We start from the raw sequence: 14209 nt of genomic DNA on the forward strand, positions 1-14209 counted from the left end.
CACCCCATCCCCTTGTTCCATTAACTAAATCATTCTGTCAGTGGAATTAATTATGGCAGAAAATAAAAAAACAGAAAAAAAACAATCAACTTATATTCTTTCGTACCTCTGAATGGTTTTGTATGTGGGCGACAGCCATAATCAGACGGTACTCAATTTGATTTACCATTAACTAGGACCTATATAAACACATTTATGTGTGTGTGTGTGTGTGTGTGTATTGTATATATAAAGAACATTCTGAGAATGGTTAGTTAATAAACCCATACAGTTGTTGAAAAATGTTTAATTGTTTGGCAATCGGCGGCATAAATGTAATTTGTTGACTATCCTAATGGGCGTGAGTAATTAATTTTTAATGGCTTTCACCAATGGGCCAAAGTGGCAAAAGAATTTTTGATTCATTGCATAGATTTTAATTGATATTGTAACTGAACTTTATACACACATATATATATTTTTTTTTATATGAGTATATATGTATCTGTCATACATTGTATTTAGTAAGTGGTGGCTCTTAATTCAAAGCATTAAATCCACCAAATGTGGCAGCTACTTGCTAAATTGTTAGTGCTATAACAAAATATATATTACAATATATGCTAAACACACAAAATTTGAAGTTGGCCAAAAGCGAAAAACATTGAGATTAGTTTTTCCATAAAATCAATGTAGAATAAGTAAATATTTTAGTTTGAGATGTTTTAAATTTGAAAATGTCTAACAGCCGCTTATGAATGCATTTGAACTGCCCTTCATTAATATCCCAAAACTAAAATGCAATGAAAAAAATGTGTGTATAAAAATTCAGATAAGCTGCTCTTTGGTGTTATCTTGTCATATACTTTAATAATACTGGTCTAATGCAATAAGGTAATCTGTCATCAGATTTAATACCAAACTGAGAGAATAGTTGCAACTGTGTCGGACTGTCTGGTTGTCTGTCTATCTGTCTGACTGTCTTTATGATTGTATCACATTATCCCTCTCAACCATTTACCTCAACTCTCTCGCATTACCAACTCGTTTGGGACTAAGCTCAACTTTCTGCTCCTGCTGATACCTGTCTCTGTTACTACTACCTACCTACCTATGTACCTACCTATACATAGCTACCTACCACTTCACCTATTTCTGTCTCCTACTGCAACAATAAACTGTTGGCCACAAAACAGTTGCCATATTTTCCCTCGACCTTTATACATTCTTCTGTACTTTACTCTGCCTTCCCCAGGCCACTAACCCCCAGTTGATTCTCCTTTCACTGCCACACCTTGTGCATATTGTGTGCAATATTAAAAGAACAAAACCAACAAAAGCAACAACAATAGCACACAGCAAACAACACAAAAAAAACCCCAAGGAAGAAAAAAATGTTTAGACTAAGACCAAGTCTGGAATTTCAATAGCCAAAGCTTTTGTAACATTTAAAAAAAAAAGGAAAAAAAAAAGAAAATAAAAATTTATATATATGTATATAGAATAATACATATTTATATATATGTATTGAATATTAAATTCTGGCATATTATTAAAAACCAAGTCAAGCCAGGCTGCAACAATAAGAAAACCGAAATGGATAAAAAGAATAAAAGGAATTGTATTAAGAGAAAAGCCATGCTAATGCAAATTTATTAAAAAGTAAAACCAACATTACCCAAACACACACACACACACACATACTCGGGCACACACACACACAAATAAAAGGGAGAAAATGTTAACGAAAGATTTTTTATTTATTTTCATGTCCTTTGTTTTCTTATTACGTCTGCCTGATTGGATATTCGGACCGATTTTGACCAAATTCAATTTCTTTTCTACCCGCAATTAAGCGATAAAGCGTAAAAAACACTTCAAAAAGGTTTCCAACTTTCAATTGTTTGTGTGTGTGTGTGTATTGAACTTTAACACAGTGAAAATTTATTTTTAAATAGTTTTCAAATTTGTTGCGCTTTGTTTTTATTATTATTTTTTGTTTTTACGCTGAAGTTCACTTTGCGGGCGCCTTTCAATTCAAATTGAATTTGATTTGGTCAATATTCATAAAATCAGTTGGTACCCCTCTAATCCCCTCCCACTCGCCGTCGTCACCATTGGAAAAAAAGAAAAACTTGTTCAACTTTTCAGCGGTTTTAAGCTGGAAAGTTTTTATTGGCGTTTGCCTTTTACCTCTCTTTACCCCCACTGATATTTTTTAGTCGAATTGGTCCGTTGCCTCGTTTGTGGTTTTGTTCGACTTGCAAATGAAAATAGTTTTTCCACCATGGAAATTGAAACTGAGCAGCATTCGGAGCCAAATATTTAGCCAAAATGCGGTTTATGTTGTTCAAGAAAATTAAAGGGGTGAAACCAAAAATACAACAATTTTGGCAGCTGGCAAAAAACCCCGGAACAAACCAGAAAGACCCTCACAGACTGAGGGGGCCAAGCAGAAGTCAAGCAGGAAGCATGGCATTGGGAAAAACTTTACCATTTTTCCACTTCATGTGGCATATTGAAGAAAATAAATATACATATAACTAACTATACATACATATATGTATATATACGGATGCAACAAATTGTATGAGGCACCAGCAGCGCACTAAGCAAAGCAAATTGAGCAACCAAAGTCAAATTTTTTGGTATTCTCCATAGAATCTAGAATATTTATATATATATGTATGTATAAACATATATACAATATGGAAAATTGTTGGAGAAACTCAACATTAAGTGTTTTGGGTCAGAGTATCTTCAACTTGGCCATGGAGTCAATTTGAAGGCCAGTTCACTGCTCTGCATAGCGGAGCAAGACCAAATACGATAAACACGGGGTCATACACAAAAGAAAACATTTCCCAAAGATAAAGCCAATGCTTAATTAAACCCAGAAACAGAAAACTAATTTAAATACAATGAATTTTTAAATACCCCCTAGACTTTTTATAACCGAATTCAATCTGTTTTTATATTAGCAAATACAGCAAACGAATTTCAAACTTCAATGTGACGGAAAAAAGAACTGCAGTCTCTAATGATTAGATTGACCATGCACTTTAGCTTTGATTAACATATATTTTTACCACTCAATTCGTGGTTAGTTGAGCGACGCTCATAAGTATGCTACACTTTGCATAAAGAATAGCAATAGAACGTGGATGAAAACAAAGTAAGAAGATGTTTAAATTTATGCACCATGCAAATGGGCAATGCGCATACGAGAAAATCCCCATAAAAATAAAGTGTCGCATAAGTCAATATGGCGACCAAGTCCAAGGAGGTGCCTCGAAGCAAGTATTGTCAACATTTGAAAGCTTTAAGCAGCAGAGACAATTTACATAAGACCTGAAAAGGCTTAACGTTAGTAATAAGGTGAAGTAGCGTACATATAAGAGTGCCAGTTCTATCTGAATCTCTGTGTGTGTGGGCGTGGGTGTACTTATACGGATATGGGACGGATTTGTATCATCACTTAAGCGATTGCAATGCAGTGAAGGGAAAGAATTCGAGAACTGTAAAATTCACTATTAAAGGAAACGAATAAGAAAATTAAACATTGAGTGTAAGCTGATTCACATTCGTTCCCTCACACACACACACACACACCGTTTTTACTCTTTGTTTCTGTCTTTAATCGATCTCATCGAAATTGTTTACTAGTTGGCCATAATGTTTAAGCATCATCAGGCACTTGGAATATGTTGAAACTTATTGCCAATTGCACTCATCATTGCTTCATTGGATTGCATCATTATAATCTAGCTGAATGAAAGCAAAAATATAGAAAGAGAAATAGAGAGAGAGAGTGAGATATGGAAAGTAAAGCAATGCAACGCATCATCAGCATCGTTGATGAGCATTAAAAACCGCTCGCTTACACATATTCTCTTGGTCCATGGTCCCATATTCATACCCAACAACCCGATTTAATTCTCCATAGCTATTGCCAATCCCTTGTGCATTGCCATTCGAGTGTGCGCTGATGGTTGAAGGAAGTGCTGAAAGAGCAGGAGGAAGCACAAAGAAGAGATGAAGAAGAAGCTGGGAGGAAAGAGGAAAAAGTGGCTCCAGGAAATCTCTTGGCAATTTATTGTAATGCCTTTGGTATGCATTTTCTTGCTGCTTTTTCTTCTCTCCTTTTTTTTTTTTTTGCAATAATCACTGCATTTAATTACGAGCAAGCTATTAATTGAATTAGAAATGCACACACACACACACACCCTTCTCTCTGGAGAAAGGCAGAAAATAGATAAAGCGAAATGCATAGAGAAATGTTGTCAATGTTGGCTAAAGAGAGGAGGAAAAAACGATAAGGCAAAAAGGGAAAAAATCGTATTTTCACGTTGCCATGGCTGGCTAGATGCCTGACTGGCTGCCTGCTTGCTGCTTATCACTGAAGCAAAGTTTATGAACCCACGCCTCATATGTGTGAATGTATATGTGTATAAGTGTGTGTGTATAAGTGTGTGTGTGTGTAGGCGTGGCCATCATCTGCCTTTTACCTTTATAAATAAGCAAAGAGTCAAGGCATCAGCATCAGGCAGATGTGTCGTCCTGTTGGGTTTGTTTTTCCTCTTTCGTTTTCCCGGTTTCTCGTTTTTTTTTTTTTTTTTGTGTTTCCACTCCACTCCCTTTTTTGTTTTCTGTTTGGTTTCATTTTTTTTTGTTTTGTTGTTACCTCGCCACACTTCACTGGTTGCTCCTGTTGCCTGATGATGCTTCTGATGCTGACAAAGATGCGATAATCGCTTCATTCATGGGCCTTAAGCCTTAAAGAAGCCCACGCAGAACAACAACAACAATAAAAACAACAACAATAACAAAAGGGGATAACAGGTGAAAAAAAGCATGGAAATGGCAAGGGAAATGCCTGTGCATGTGTGTGGGTGTGTCGGTGTGTCAACATGAATGAATGAAACTGTGACTGTAACTGGATCTGCATAGATGAGATCACTTGTCGTTAGTGAAATATGCTTTCTCATTAAGTAGTTTTGCATTTTTTTTTACCATGTGTAATTTGCATTGAAATATGCTTAAAGTTTTTTGGTCGTTATTGTTCACCCTTTTTGTCAGTTGCAGTTAGTTTGTTTGCCAAAAATATTTGCCATAGAAAATTTAAATTTGATGTGCTGCTGATGTTGATATATGTATATATGACGATGATGTTGTTGACGATGATGATGATGATGATGGAGTCGAAGACGAAGACGAAGACGAAGTCGAATGTCTGTTGCGGTCAGCTGTTGAAAACGGATTCCGTTTGTTTTGGACTTTTGGCTCCCACCGGTCCCCCTTTTTCTTTATTAATTTCCTGTCTACATGTGGTGCACCTCAAGCCGGAAAAACAATTTGTTAGCTTGTCAAAAGCATCGACGAGCCCGAGCTAGAACCAGAAAACCAACCCAACAGCATAACTCCAACACCGAAAAGCAACCGAAACGCAAACTCAACCCCAAACACGTATCCAAAAACCCAAGACCAAGTATCAGAGACAGAGTGGGAGAGAGAAAGAGAGAACATTTATGTCCAAGTTTCACCCGCCATCTTCTTGGCAAGTATATATATAACTCGTTAACTTTTTGGGTTTTGGCTTTAATGTCAATATTTGCCTATGTTTTTGTCCAGAATTTCCATAATGAAAATGGCAAATATGTTACCGGATATTGTGCTGTACATGCAAATTGTATAACTACATATATATATATATATACATATATATTATCGTATGACCATCAGTATCTATGGCATTTACTTTAGGCATTAATCAGCAAATTATGTTCTTATGGTGAGTGTATTAAATTAGCATAAAATCAACAATTGCCGTTCACATTTATACATAGTTACCGAGTACAAAACAAATTTCCCCAAAATGAAAACACCAAATACAATTACACACACACACATAAACAAACACAAGCAATGAATGAATGAATCAATGAATGAGTATTCGAGAGGGAGTTAAAGGGCAAAGAGAAGAGGGGGCATGTAGTCAAAGTCTGGCATACAACTCTATGGACTGCAATTAAATTCAATTTAATGCACAGACACAAATGCCAAACTGAAACAGGACATACGAAATACAAGAAACTGAAGAATCGACCCAAAGGATAACCTATTTTTTAATGGAAATTTTTGTATACATATGTATATCGAATGCTACATTTTGAAAATTTATTGAAATGGAATTTTGTAATCCCCAAAAACACATTATTCAATAGAATTAATTATGGAATCTAAATGAAAGATATAAATTCCATATAATTTTGCTAAGAACATGAATTCGTATACTCTCTACCATCATCAAGTCTTGCAAAAAGTAAAAACGTTCGCGAGGGTAATGTACGTATGTACATACAATGTGGGTCTACGTTGTAGGGAATTGATATCAGAACGAGCTTTGCACTTAACTGGCCCATTTTATATTAAATGCCTGCCAATGGCGACCGAATTGAAATACGCCATGCAAGTACAAAAAGAAGAAAAAAACAGATGAATACCTGGTTACTCTTTGATTCTGTCTCTAGGTATAAACCTTTAAACAGAAGGTCTTAAATTTATAAAGCGTTAAATTTTTGTCTTATGATTCGTTTTCGTTAGTTTGCAAGAAAACTTCAAATAATTACAAGCAGTAAGAGTACAAATTACAAGTAACGAGTAACAGTAACTAGTAACAAGCATCTAGTAAGAGTACCCTTTAATGTAATGTTGAATGCAGCCAACGAATGTAATGTTTTTAATAACTGAGGATAAAAAGAACGAATAAAAAACGACTAAAAATAACTATAAAAAATAACAAATAAAAATGATATGTTAAAATAACGATTATAAATAATGAGTAAAAATAGCAAGTAAAAGTAACGATTAAAAGGCACGAATAAAATAAAAAAAAAGAATAAAAATAACGTATAAAACTACCGAAGAAAAGTATCAACTAATATGAATTAGTTGCCGAACAATGTAATAAGTATATTGGTTAATCAAAAAAGTAGTTTATGCCTAATATAATTTTTGAAAAGACTCTCAGAGTCCATGAATATAGTCTCAATTTGTTATTTAGGAAATTTATAACAATTCCTGTTCCATCTATGCAAATTAATCCTATTATCGGTTCAAAAAGTGATTCCCTTACCCATTCATTTTTTGATGAAATTGCAAAACTCTATGGGTATACCCGATTCGCTTTTGAGTGCAGCAACATACAAAACAAAAAACCAAAAATAGAAAACCAACTGAGTGCCTGAAATGCGGCGATAGTCGTAGTCCTAGTTTTTCCTTTCTGTCTCATATCTCTTCTTTTTTCTCTCTATGCCTCACTTTGGTTCCCTATCCCCACCAATCTCTTTCTCTCCCTCTCTCTCTCTCTCTCTCTCTCTCTTTCTGTATATATATGTTGGCTATTTTGGCACTGATTGATTGAGTGGCGATTGCTAAAACCCGCCTACGTCTAACGGCCAATTGTTGGCACTAATTTCTGTGTTTCTCTCTGTTTTTAGGGTGTAAATAATGAACCGCACTTGGGGGTTTTCGGGTAAAGTGCCAAAAAGAAAGGCCCACATATGTACATACGTATATGTGAGTGAGAGAAACAGAGATAGATGGGTAGAGCGATTAAGTAAATGGAGCGTCACTAACAAAAGAGGACACATGCGAGGACATACATACATATATGAGAATATCTACATAGATGTAGGCATATACGATTCTGTCAATATTGCTGCGTAATTTGATATCCATACAAATGAAAATGCAATTAACATTCAAACGAGAAACGAAATCATTTCCAATATATATTCATTTAAATTTAACTGAACAGTAAAGAGTTCGATTCTTTAAAGGATTCAAGTTCCGTTTGAAGTTTCATCCTCAGTCAGACTTATTAGGCTATAGTTTTTGGCACCTGGTTTTTTGGCTCTTCCTCTCTTGCTCTCTCTCTCTTTCTAGTTAGTATGTGTGAAGTGTGATAAGAAAAACCGAGAAAAGTTTCTAACGAGAACGAACGAACGAATGAAGAACTTGTCAGTTGCTTGCCTTACAAACATTTGTCCAGTTTTTCATTTTTTCCGTTTTACTTGAATATGTTGTTTAGTAAACCAACTCAATGGAAAAGTTGCCAAAGTTGTGCAGTACACAAGTACATATATATTTTCTCACTTTCCCTCTCTCTTCCTCTCTCTTTATATCTACTCTACTCTATTTTTGTATATATGTATCTATGCATATGTTTTGTGTCTGGCATAACGAGCATTAAGTTCCAATGCTTCTAGCCATATGATATATGACATTGCAAAGACATCACATCATGAACAAGAAAGAGAAGAAGACATATGCACGCGGTCATATAGTCAGTTAGTTTTGAAGATAAATCATCAGTTAGAGACACTTTAAGACAGAAACACATACACACACACACATACTAACTATCTTTCTTTCACTCTCTATCTCTGCCTTTCTCCCCTACCAATTGCTTCTCTTTGCACACTTTCAAAGTTTGGCTGTAAGTAATCAGGTAAAGCATGTGTATTTTTCACACGTTGAGAAAAAGGTAAAGTGATCAGCGCGAATGAAACTTTCTTTTAAAAAAATTACTTTCACAAGTTGAAAGTGAGAGAGAGACAGAGAGAGAGAGAGAACGAATAAGACGTACCTTTAACAATTGATTCTAGTCTAGATTTTAGTAGGCTTGGAAAATACACAAGTTAAATTATGTTCCTCATGATTTTCATTACAATATTTGAACGAGACCTGGTCACAAGTAAAACAAAGTTGTTCCTAAATAGAACATATTCGAAAGAAAAATTTCACCAAAATTAAAAAAAAAAAACAAAAATTTCGAAAACGAATCCATTTTTACATTGTAAAAAAAAAGAAAAAGAAACAATCCTTAATAAAATGGAGCTTCCTCCTGAAACGAGGGAACGTTTAGAGACGATTTTCAGCGTGAGCCAAACCATATTCCATTGGGGACTTGTGCCATTCATTATCTATTTGGGATTCTCCAAAGGATCCGATCCGGGTATGCCACCAATAAGCCTACGCAGTCTACTATGGCAATAGAAGAAGAAAATTTGAAAGAAGTTTAAAGCAAAAGAAGATACGACAACGAAGAAGGATGAAACGAACGAAGATGAAATTTTGAAAGATGAACGATACGCCCAACCAGATGCCTCCAACTCTCGCCCTCCCCTCATTGCAATTTCGGTTGTAACTAATAATTGTAGTTACCTACAATCTATAAGGAATAAATTTATGTTTGCTGTGCAGTAAATTTTGCACCCATTTTTTCTTTTTGTTCGTGTCGCCAGTTTGATAAAAGAGTAAGTATACCCTCATTTGTGTTTCTGGCAATAATATATGACAGGCGAAGAGATGAAATTGCGCAGTGCTATAGATACTTCAATTGCCTGTCTAAATGTCTGGCACAATAAAAGTTTCCTCTCACACGCTCTGATTGACAATTCGCAAAAATATAAGAAAAGAAAAAAAAAACAAACAAAACAATGTAATAAAATCAAATAGAATAGAAATTTCTTTGCTGCCTTTTTTTTGCCAAGGCTTAATTAAAAAAGTTTCTCTGAACAAGCATTCTCTTTTACCTTTTCGTTTCCTTTGTTTTGTTGTGCCTTTTTGATGGCATTTCTATGTCCAGATAGAAATTGATTCCCACTCACACTCGACATCCATAAAAATATCGATATCCAGATGTATATATATAGATATATAAATACATGTATATACCTTTTGTATTTATTGTACAACCGATTGTCTTTTTTATTTTTCTTTGGTTTGATTTCTTACGGTTTGGCTTTGGTCTTGGTTTTTTTTTTTTTTGTTGTTTTACCGGGAACATAAGTTTAAGAATCCAAAAAAAAATGTGATAAAAAACAATAATAAATAAATTAATTAATGAATGCTTTGCCTGCTCGTTTTTGTTGTTCTCTTAATGTGTGTGTGTGTTCTTCTCTAAGATTTAAGAACTTCTTCAACTAAATGTAAATTTTAAAGATACTTGTTTTTTGTTTTTCTTTTTTTTGTTGTTGTTTGTCGCTATGTTTCATTTGTATTGAATGGTTTTCTTGCTATACATTTGGCCTAAGTGAAAATGTATCTTTAATTTATAAAATATATATATGTAAAGACATATTTGTAGGATGTTAATGGCTTTATGATGCAAATAGCTAAGATGTTGTTGTTGCTGCTGATGTTGCTGTTGTTGTTGTTGTTGTTGCTGTAGCTGATATAGCTTAGAAGCACTTGCGGTGGACAATACCAGGGCCGGATTCATCGTATTCCTGCTTGGAGATCCACATCTGTTGGAAGGTGGAAAGAGATGCCAAAATGGAACCACCAATCCATACAGAGTATTTACGCTCTGGTGGAGCAATAATCTTAATCTTGATGGTCGATGGAGCCAGAGCAGTGATTTCCTTTTGCATACGATCAGCAATACCTGACAGAAGCAATGAAAAATTAAATAAATTTCAATTTATTTGAAAATTTTGAATTCAATTTATTGTTTAATTTACCTGGATACATGGTAGTACCACCGGACAGGACATTGTTGGCATACAAATCCTTACGGATATCAACATCGCACTTCATGATCGATTGATAGACAGTCTCATGAATACCACACGATTCCATACCCAAGAACGAGGGCTGGAAGAGGGCCTCGGGTGTGCGGAAACGCTCATTGCCAATGGTGATCACTTGACCATCGGGCAACTCATAGGATTTCTCCAATGAGGTCGATGCAGCTGCTGTGGCCATTTCCTGCTCGAAGTCCAGAGCAACATAGCACAACTTCTCCTTGATGTCGCGTACAATTTCACGCTCAGCCGTGGTGGTGAATGAATAGCCACGCTCGGTCAGAATCTTCATCAGATAGTCGGTCAAATCACGACCAGCCAAATCCAGACGAAGGATGGCATGAGGCAGAGCATAACCCTCATAGATGGGCACAGTGTGAGAAACACCATCACCAGAGTCCAACACAATGCCAGTGGTACGACCGGAGGCATACAGGGACAATACAGCCTGAATGGCCACATACATGGCCGGTGAGTTGAAGGTCTCAAACATAATTTGAGTCATCTTCTCGCGATTGGCCTTTGGATTCAATGGGGCCTCAGTCAAAAGGACTGGATGCTCCTCTGGGGCCACACGCAGCTCATTGTAGAAGGTATGATGCCAGACCTTCTCCATATCATCCCAATTGGTGATGATGCCATGCTCAATTGGATATTTCAGGGATAGAATACCACGTTTGCTTTGGGCCTCATCACCCACATAGCAATCCTTCTGACCCATACCGACCATCACGCCCTGATGACGGGGACGACCCACAATCGATGGGAACACAGCACGTGGAGCATCATCACCGGCAAATCCAGCCTTGCACATACCGGATCCATTGTCCACCACCAAAGCTGATGCTTCTTCGTCACACATGTTTAGTTGATATAAGTTTCAAAAGGCTACAACGAGATGAGAATTGCCAAATATCAGGACATGTATCCTTAAGCAAAAAAAATAACCATAAAAAAAAAAACACAGCAAAAAAAAATTTAATCCACTAGAATAGACGAAACACTCACGACGTGTAAATCCAACAGCGACAGCAATCAAAGTGATTCCGTTCTATGTCGAACTCATGCATTTAAATAAGTTGCACTTTCCTAGTAACATGTTGATGAATTCATGATCTATGTCTAGAGGCTACAGCAGGGACAAACGTTGGGAGGGGGGGAATTGGAGGTGGGGTGCTGCATACTGGGTTGGATACACATCATTTCGATTGTCAAGAAAGTGTAGCATTTGGGGTACTAAGCAAAAGATTATGCCACTTGTCAAATATATAACAAAAGTTTCCATTTTTTTAAGTAAGTAATAACTTTATATTCATTACAAACTGGATTCTGTAATGTCGAAACACCCAGAGAAATTATGTAAATAAATATGAATATGATTGCAAAAGTAAAAACACAATTTAGAAAGGATTTCTTGACCAATCAGAGGCATTAGAATATCGTCTTGCCATTTCTACATAAAAACTTTACATTTCCTTGAATTTTCTGAAGAAATAATTGAAAATACACATCGTTCTTACTAGCAAGTAATATATATCTTCCTGGTCCATGGTTAACCCATCCACGATATACAAAAACACAATCTATTTGATTAAATAAATTTATGAAAAGTCTGATATAAATTCTCTTTTCCTTATTTAGATTTCCCTTGCAGAATAAATTGTAAATTGAAATTGGTTTCAACAATTTGAATATATAGCATATCAAAATCTAAGTTAACTCTGTTTATATAATCTTATAGAGTATGCAATTGTTCTTTATGTCATAGTGCAATTCATCATTCTCTGTCATTTCATTTTCATTTAAATTATGCCTCTTTCTCTTCTCATCTTTATCTTCTGTTGTTGTTGTTGTTGTTGCTGCTGCTGCTGCTGTGTTGCTGCTTCTTTAGAATGCATTGCTTTTGACTTCTGAATATCTAAATATGTGTTGCAGGACTTGTATAGGCATCTGTTTTCGGCCGTTTTGTTGTTATATTTTTAAGTTTTTATATAAATAAATTACCCCGCACGATGCAAAACAATGCAAAATGCATTTACCCACTAAAATTTGCCTCACATTTACGCAAATACAACAAATTTGTGCCAATGATGTGACAAAATCGTAGAGGGCCGGATGGATGATCCAACAAAATGCATTAACAATACAATATTTGTTGAATACCCTTTCATATACTTTTATGATTGACATTGAAATGTTTTCGTATTTGCACAAACATTGAATTTCAAAAGAATTGGTGTAAGATAGAAATAACCATTTATTCAATACATATTACAAAGTATTAAAAGGTAAAGACTAGGCATTGATTAACTATAAACATAAATATATAGATATATTTAATATGAATATCAATATACCCTTCCTGGGCAAGTGCATGGGAATAAATAATTTTGCATCTCTCACTCACTGAGACATCATCTGTCCATAGATGGTGTGGTAGTCCGAAAAGAATTGCCGCTTGCCGTTTTTGTTTTACAAGAAAGAAACAAGAACAACAAGCAAAAAAAAAAGAAAAAACAGAAAAAAAACAAAAACAAATAGAAAATTCTATCCACATGATATACAAGTTGACGCCGTGTAGATTTCATTGAATTTCAAATCATTTTTATTTAAAATGTTAGACCAAAAAGGAGGGCAAACAAAGGGAAATGCATTTTTATATCATTTGCTGCCTTGCCATGCCTAGCCATGCCTTGATATATCGTGGCTCATTCTTTGCACTGCAATTTCTCGGTTGTCTTTCTTTGTCTGATATGATCTTAACGTAATATTAGCTATGAGATTTATGTATATTATACTAATTAAATGTAGCACAAAATGCTTATGCATTAATTCCCCCCACCAAAACAAAAGAACTAAATTTGTCCCCTTTAAAGATGGGGGGACAAGAATTGTATGGTGAGGGAAGATCTCAATACTGCTATCGTTTTAAATTGTTTTTTTTTTTTGCTTTCGTTCTTGTTGCTGCTGTTGTTTCGCCTTATTCTGCAAACTGTGTAAACTTTTTTAAGTGCTTTTGGTTAGAAACTACATAGAAAAAATTTACGTGACTGCAACCAGAAGCAGGTACAAGAAACTTTCACGTATCATTGTCTGTATGCGCCAGGAAAGCAGTTGAAAGAGGTAAAAATTATGCTTGGCCTTGTAACTCAGTCGTACCACGAATAAGTTAAGTGAGTTTGAGTGTGAGTGTAAGTTTTCTGGGGTGTGAAGGTGAGTTTTGACTATGGGTTTACTTAGAAGCAGGACGAAGATAGTATAGATAAATGAATGGGTTGATTGCATAGTTCTTCAAGCAAAAGAGAACAAAATAACGGCTTAGGATAGGGTATTGTTGTTTAGCCAGTAAATATTCATTGTAAATTTACAAAAATTGATTTATTTGACAAGAGTTATAATGGACGTTTAGTTTGGTTTACTAATTTCCAAAGTTTCCACATAATTATTTATAGATTATGAGAAATTTCATAAATTATTTCATTCACTACTTCTGGTAAGTAGTTTAGACTATAGATTTAATTTTAAAATATCTAAAGCCTTTTAAAAGTGTCAAATAATTGCAGGCATATAGAAAAGAAAGCAATTACAGTAGAATCCGGTTATAACGACTCCGCTTATAACGTCCGTCCGGTTATAGC

The 14209-nt window shown here is 35.2% G+C and overlaps 1 protein-coding gene across 1 annotated transcript; it reads right to left on the reverse strand.

Moving 5' to 3' along the window:
* Positions 1 to 9679: 9679 nt before the first annotated feature.
* Positions 9680 to 11595, reverse strand: LOC6645495 (actin, larval muscle). The gene is made up of 3 exons (XM_002068013.4): positions 11580 to 11595; positions 10509 to 11459; positions 9680 to 10432 (listed from the first exon to the last, which is right to left on the reverse strand). The coding sequence occupies exons 2-3, from the start codon at positions 11431 to 11433 to the stop codon at positions 10227 to 10229; spliced, it is 1131 nt and encodes a 376-aa protein (XP_002068049.1). The 5' UTR covers positions 11434 to 11459; positions 11580 to 11595; the 3' UTR covers positions 9680 to 10226.
* Between the last annotated feature and the right edge of the window lie 2614 nt (positions 11596 to 14209).

Source organism: Drosophila willistoni, assembly GCF_018902025.1.
Source record: "Drosophila willistoni isolate 14030-0811.24 chromosome XR unlocalized genomic scaffold, UCI_dwil_1.1 Seg143, whole genome shotgun sequence".
NCBI classification, from domain to species: Eukaryota; Metazoa; Arthropoda; class Insecta; order Diptera; family Drosophilidae; genus Drosophila; species Drosophila willistoni.

Excerpts from the sequence above, each read along its gene's own strand:
- LOC6645495 (XM_002068013.4), bottom strand. The coding sequence starts at position 11,433 with ATGTGTGACGAAGAAGCATCAGCTTTGGTGGTGGACAATGGATCCGGT. Across the intron at positions 10,433-10,508 it reads TGGTACTACCATGTATCCAG|GTATTGCTGATCGTATGCAA; the intron begins GTAAATTAAACA and ends TGCTTCTGTCAG.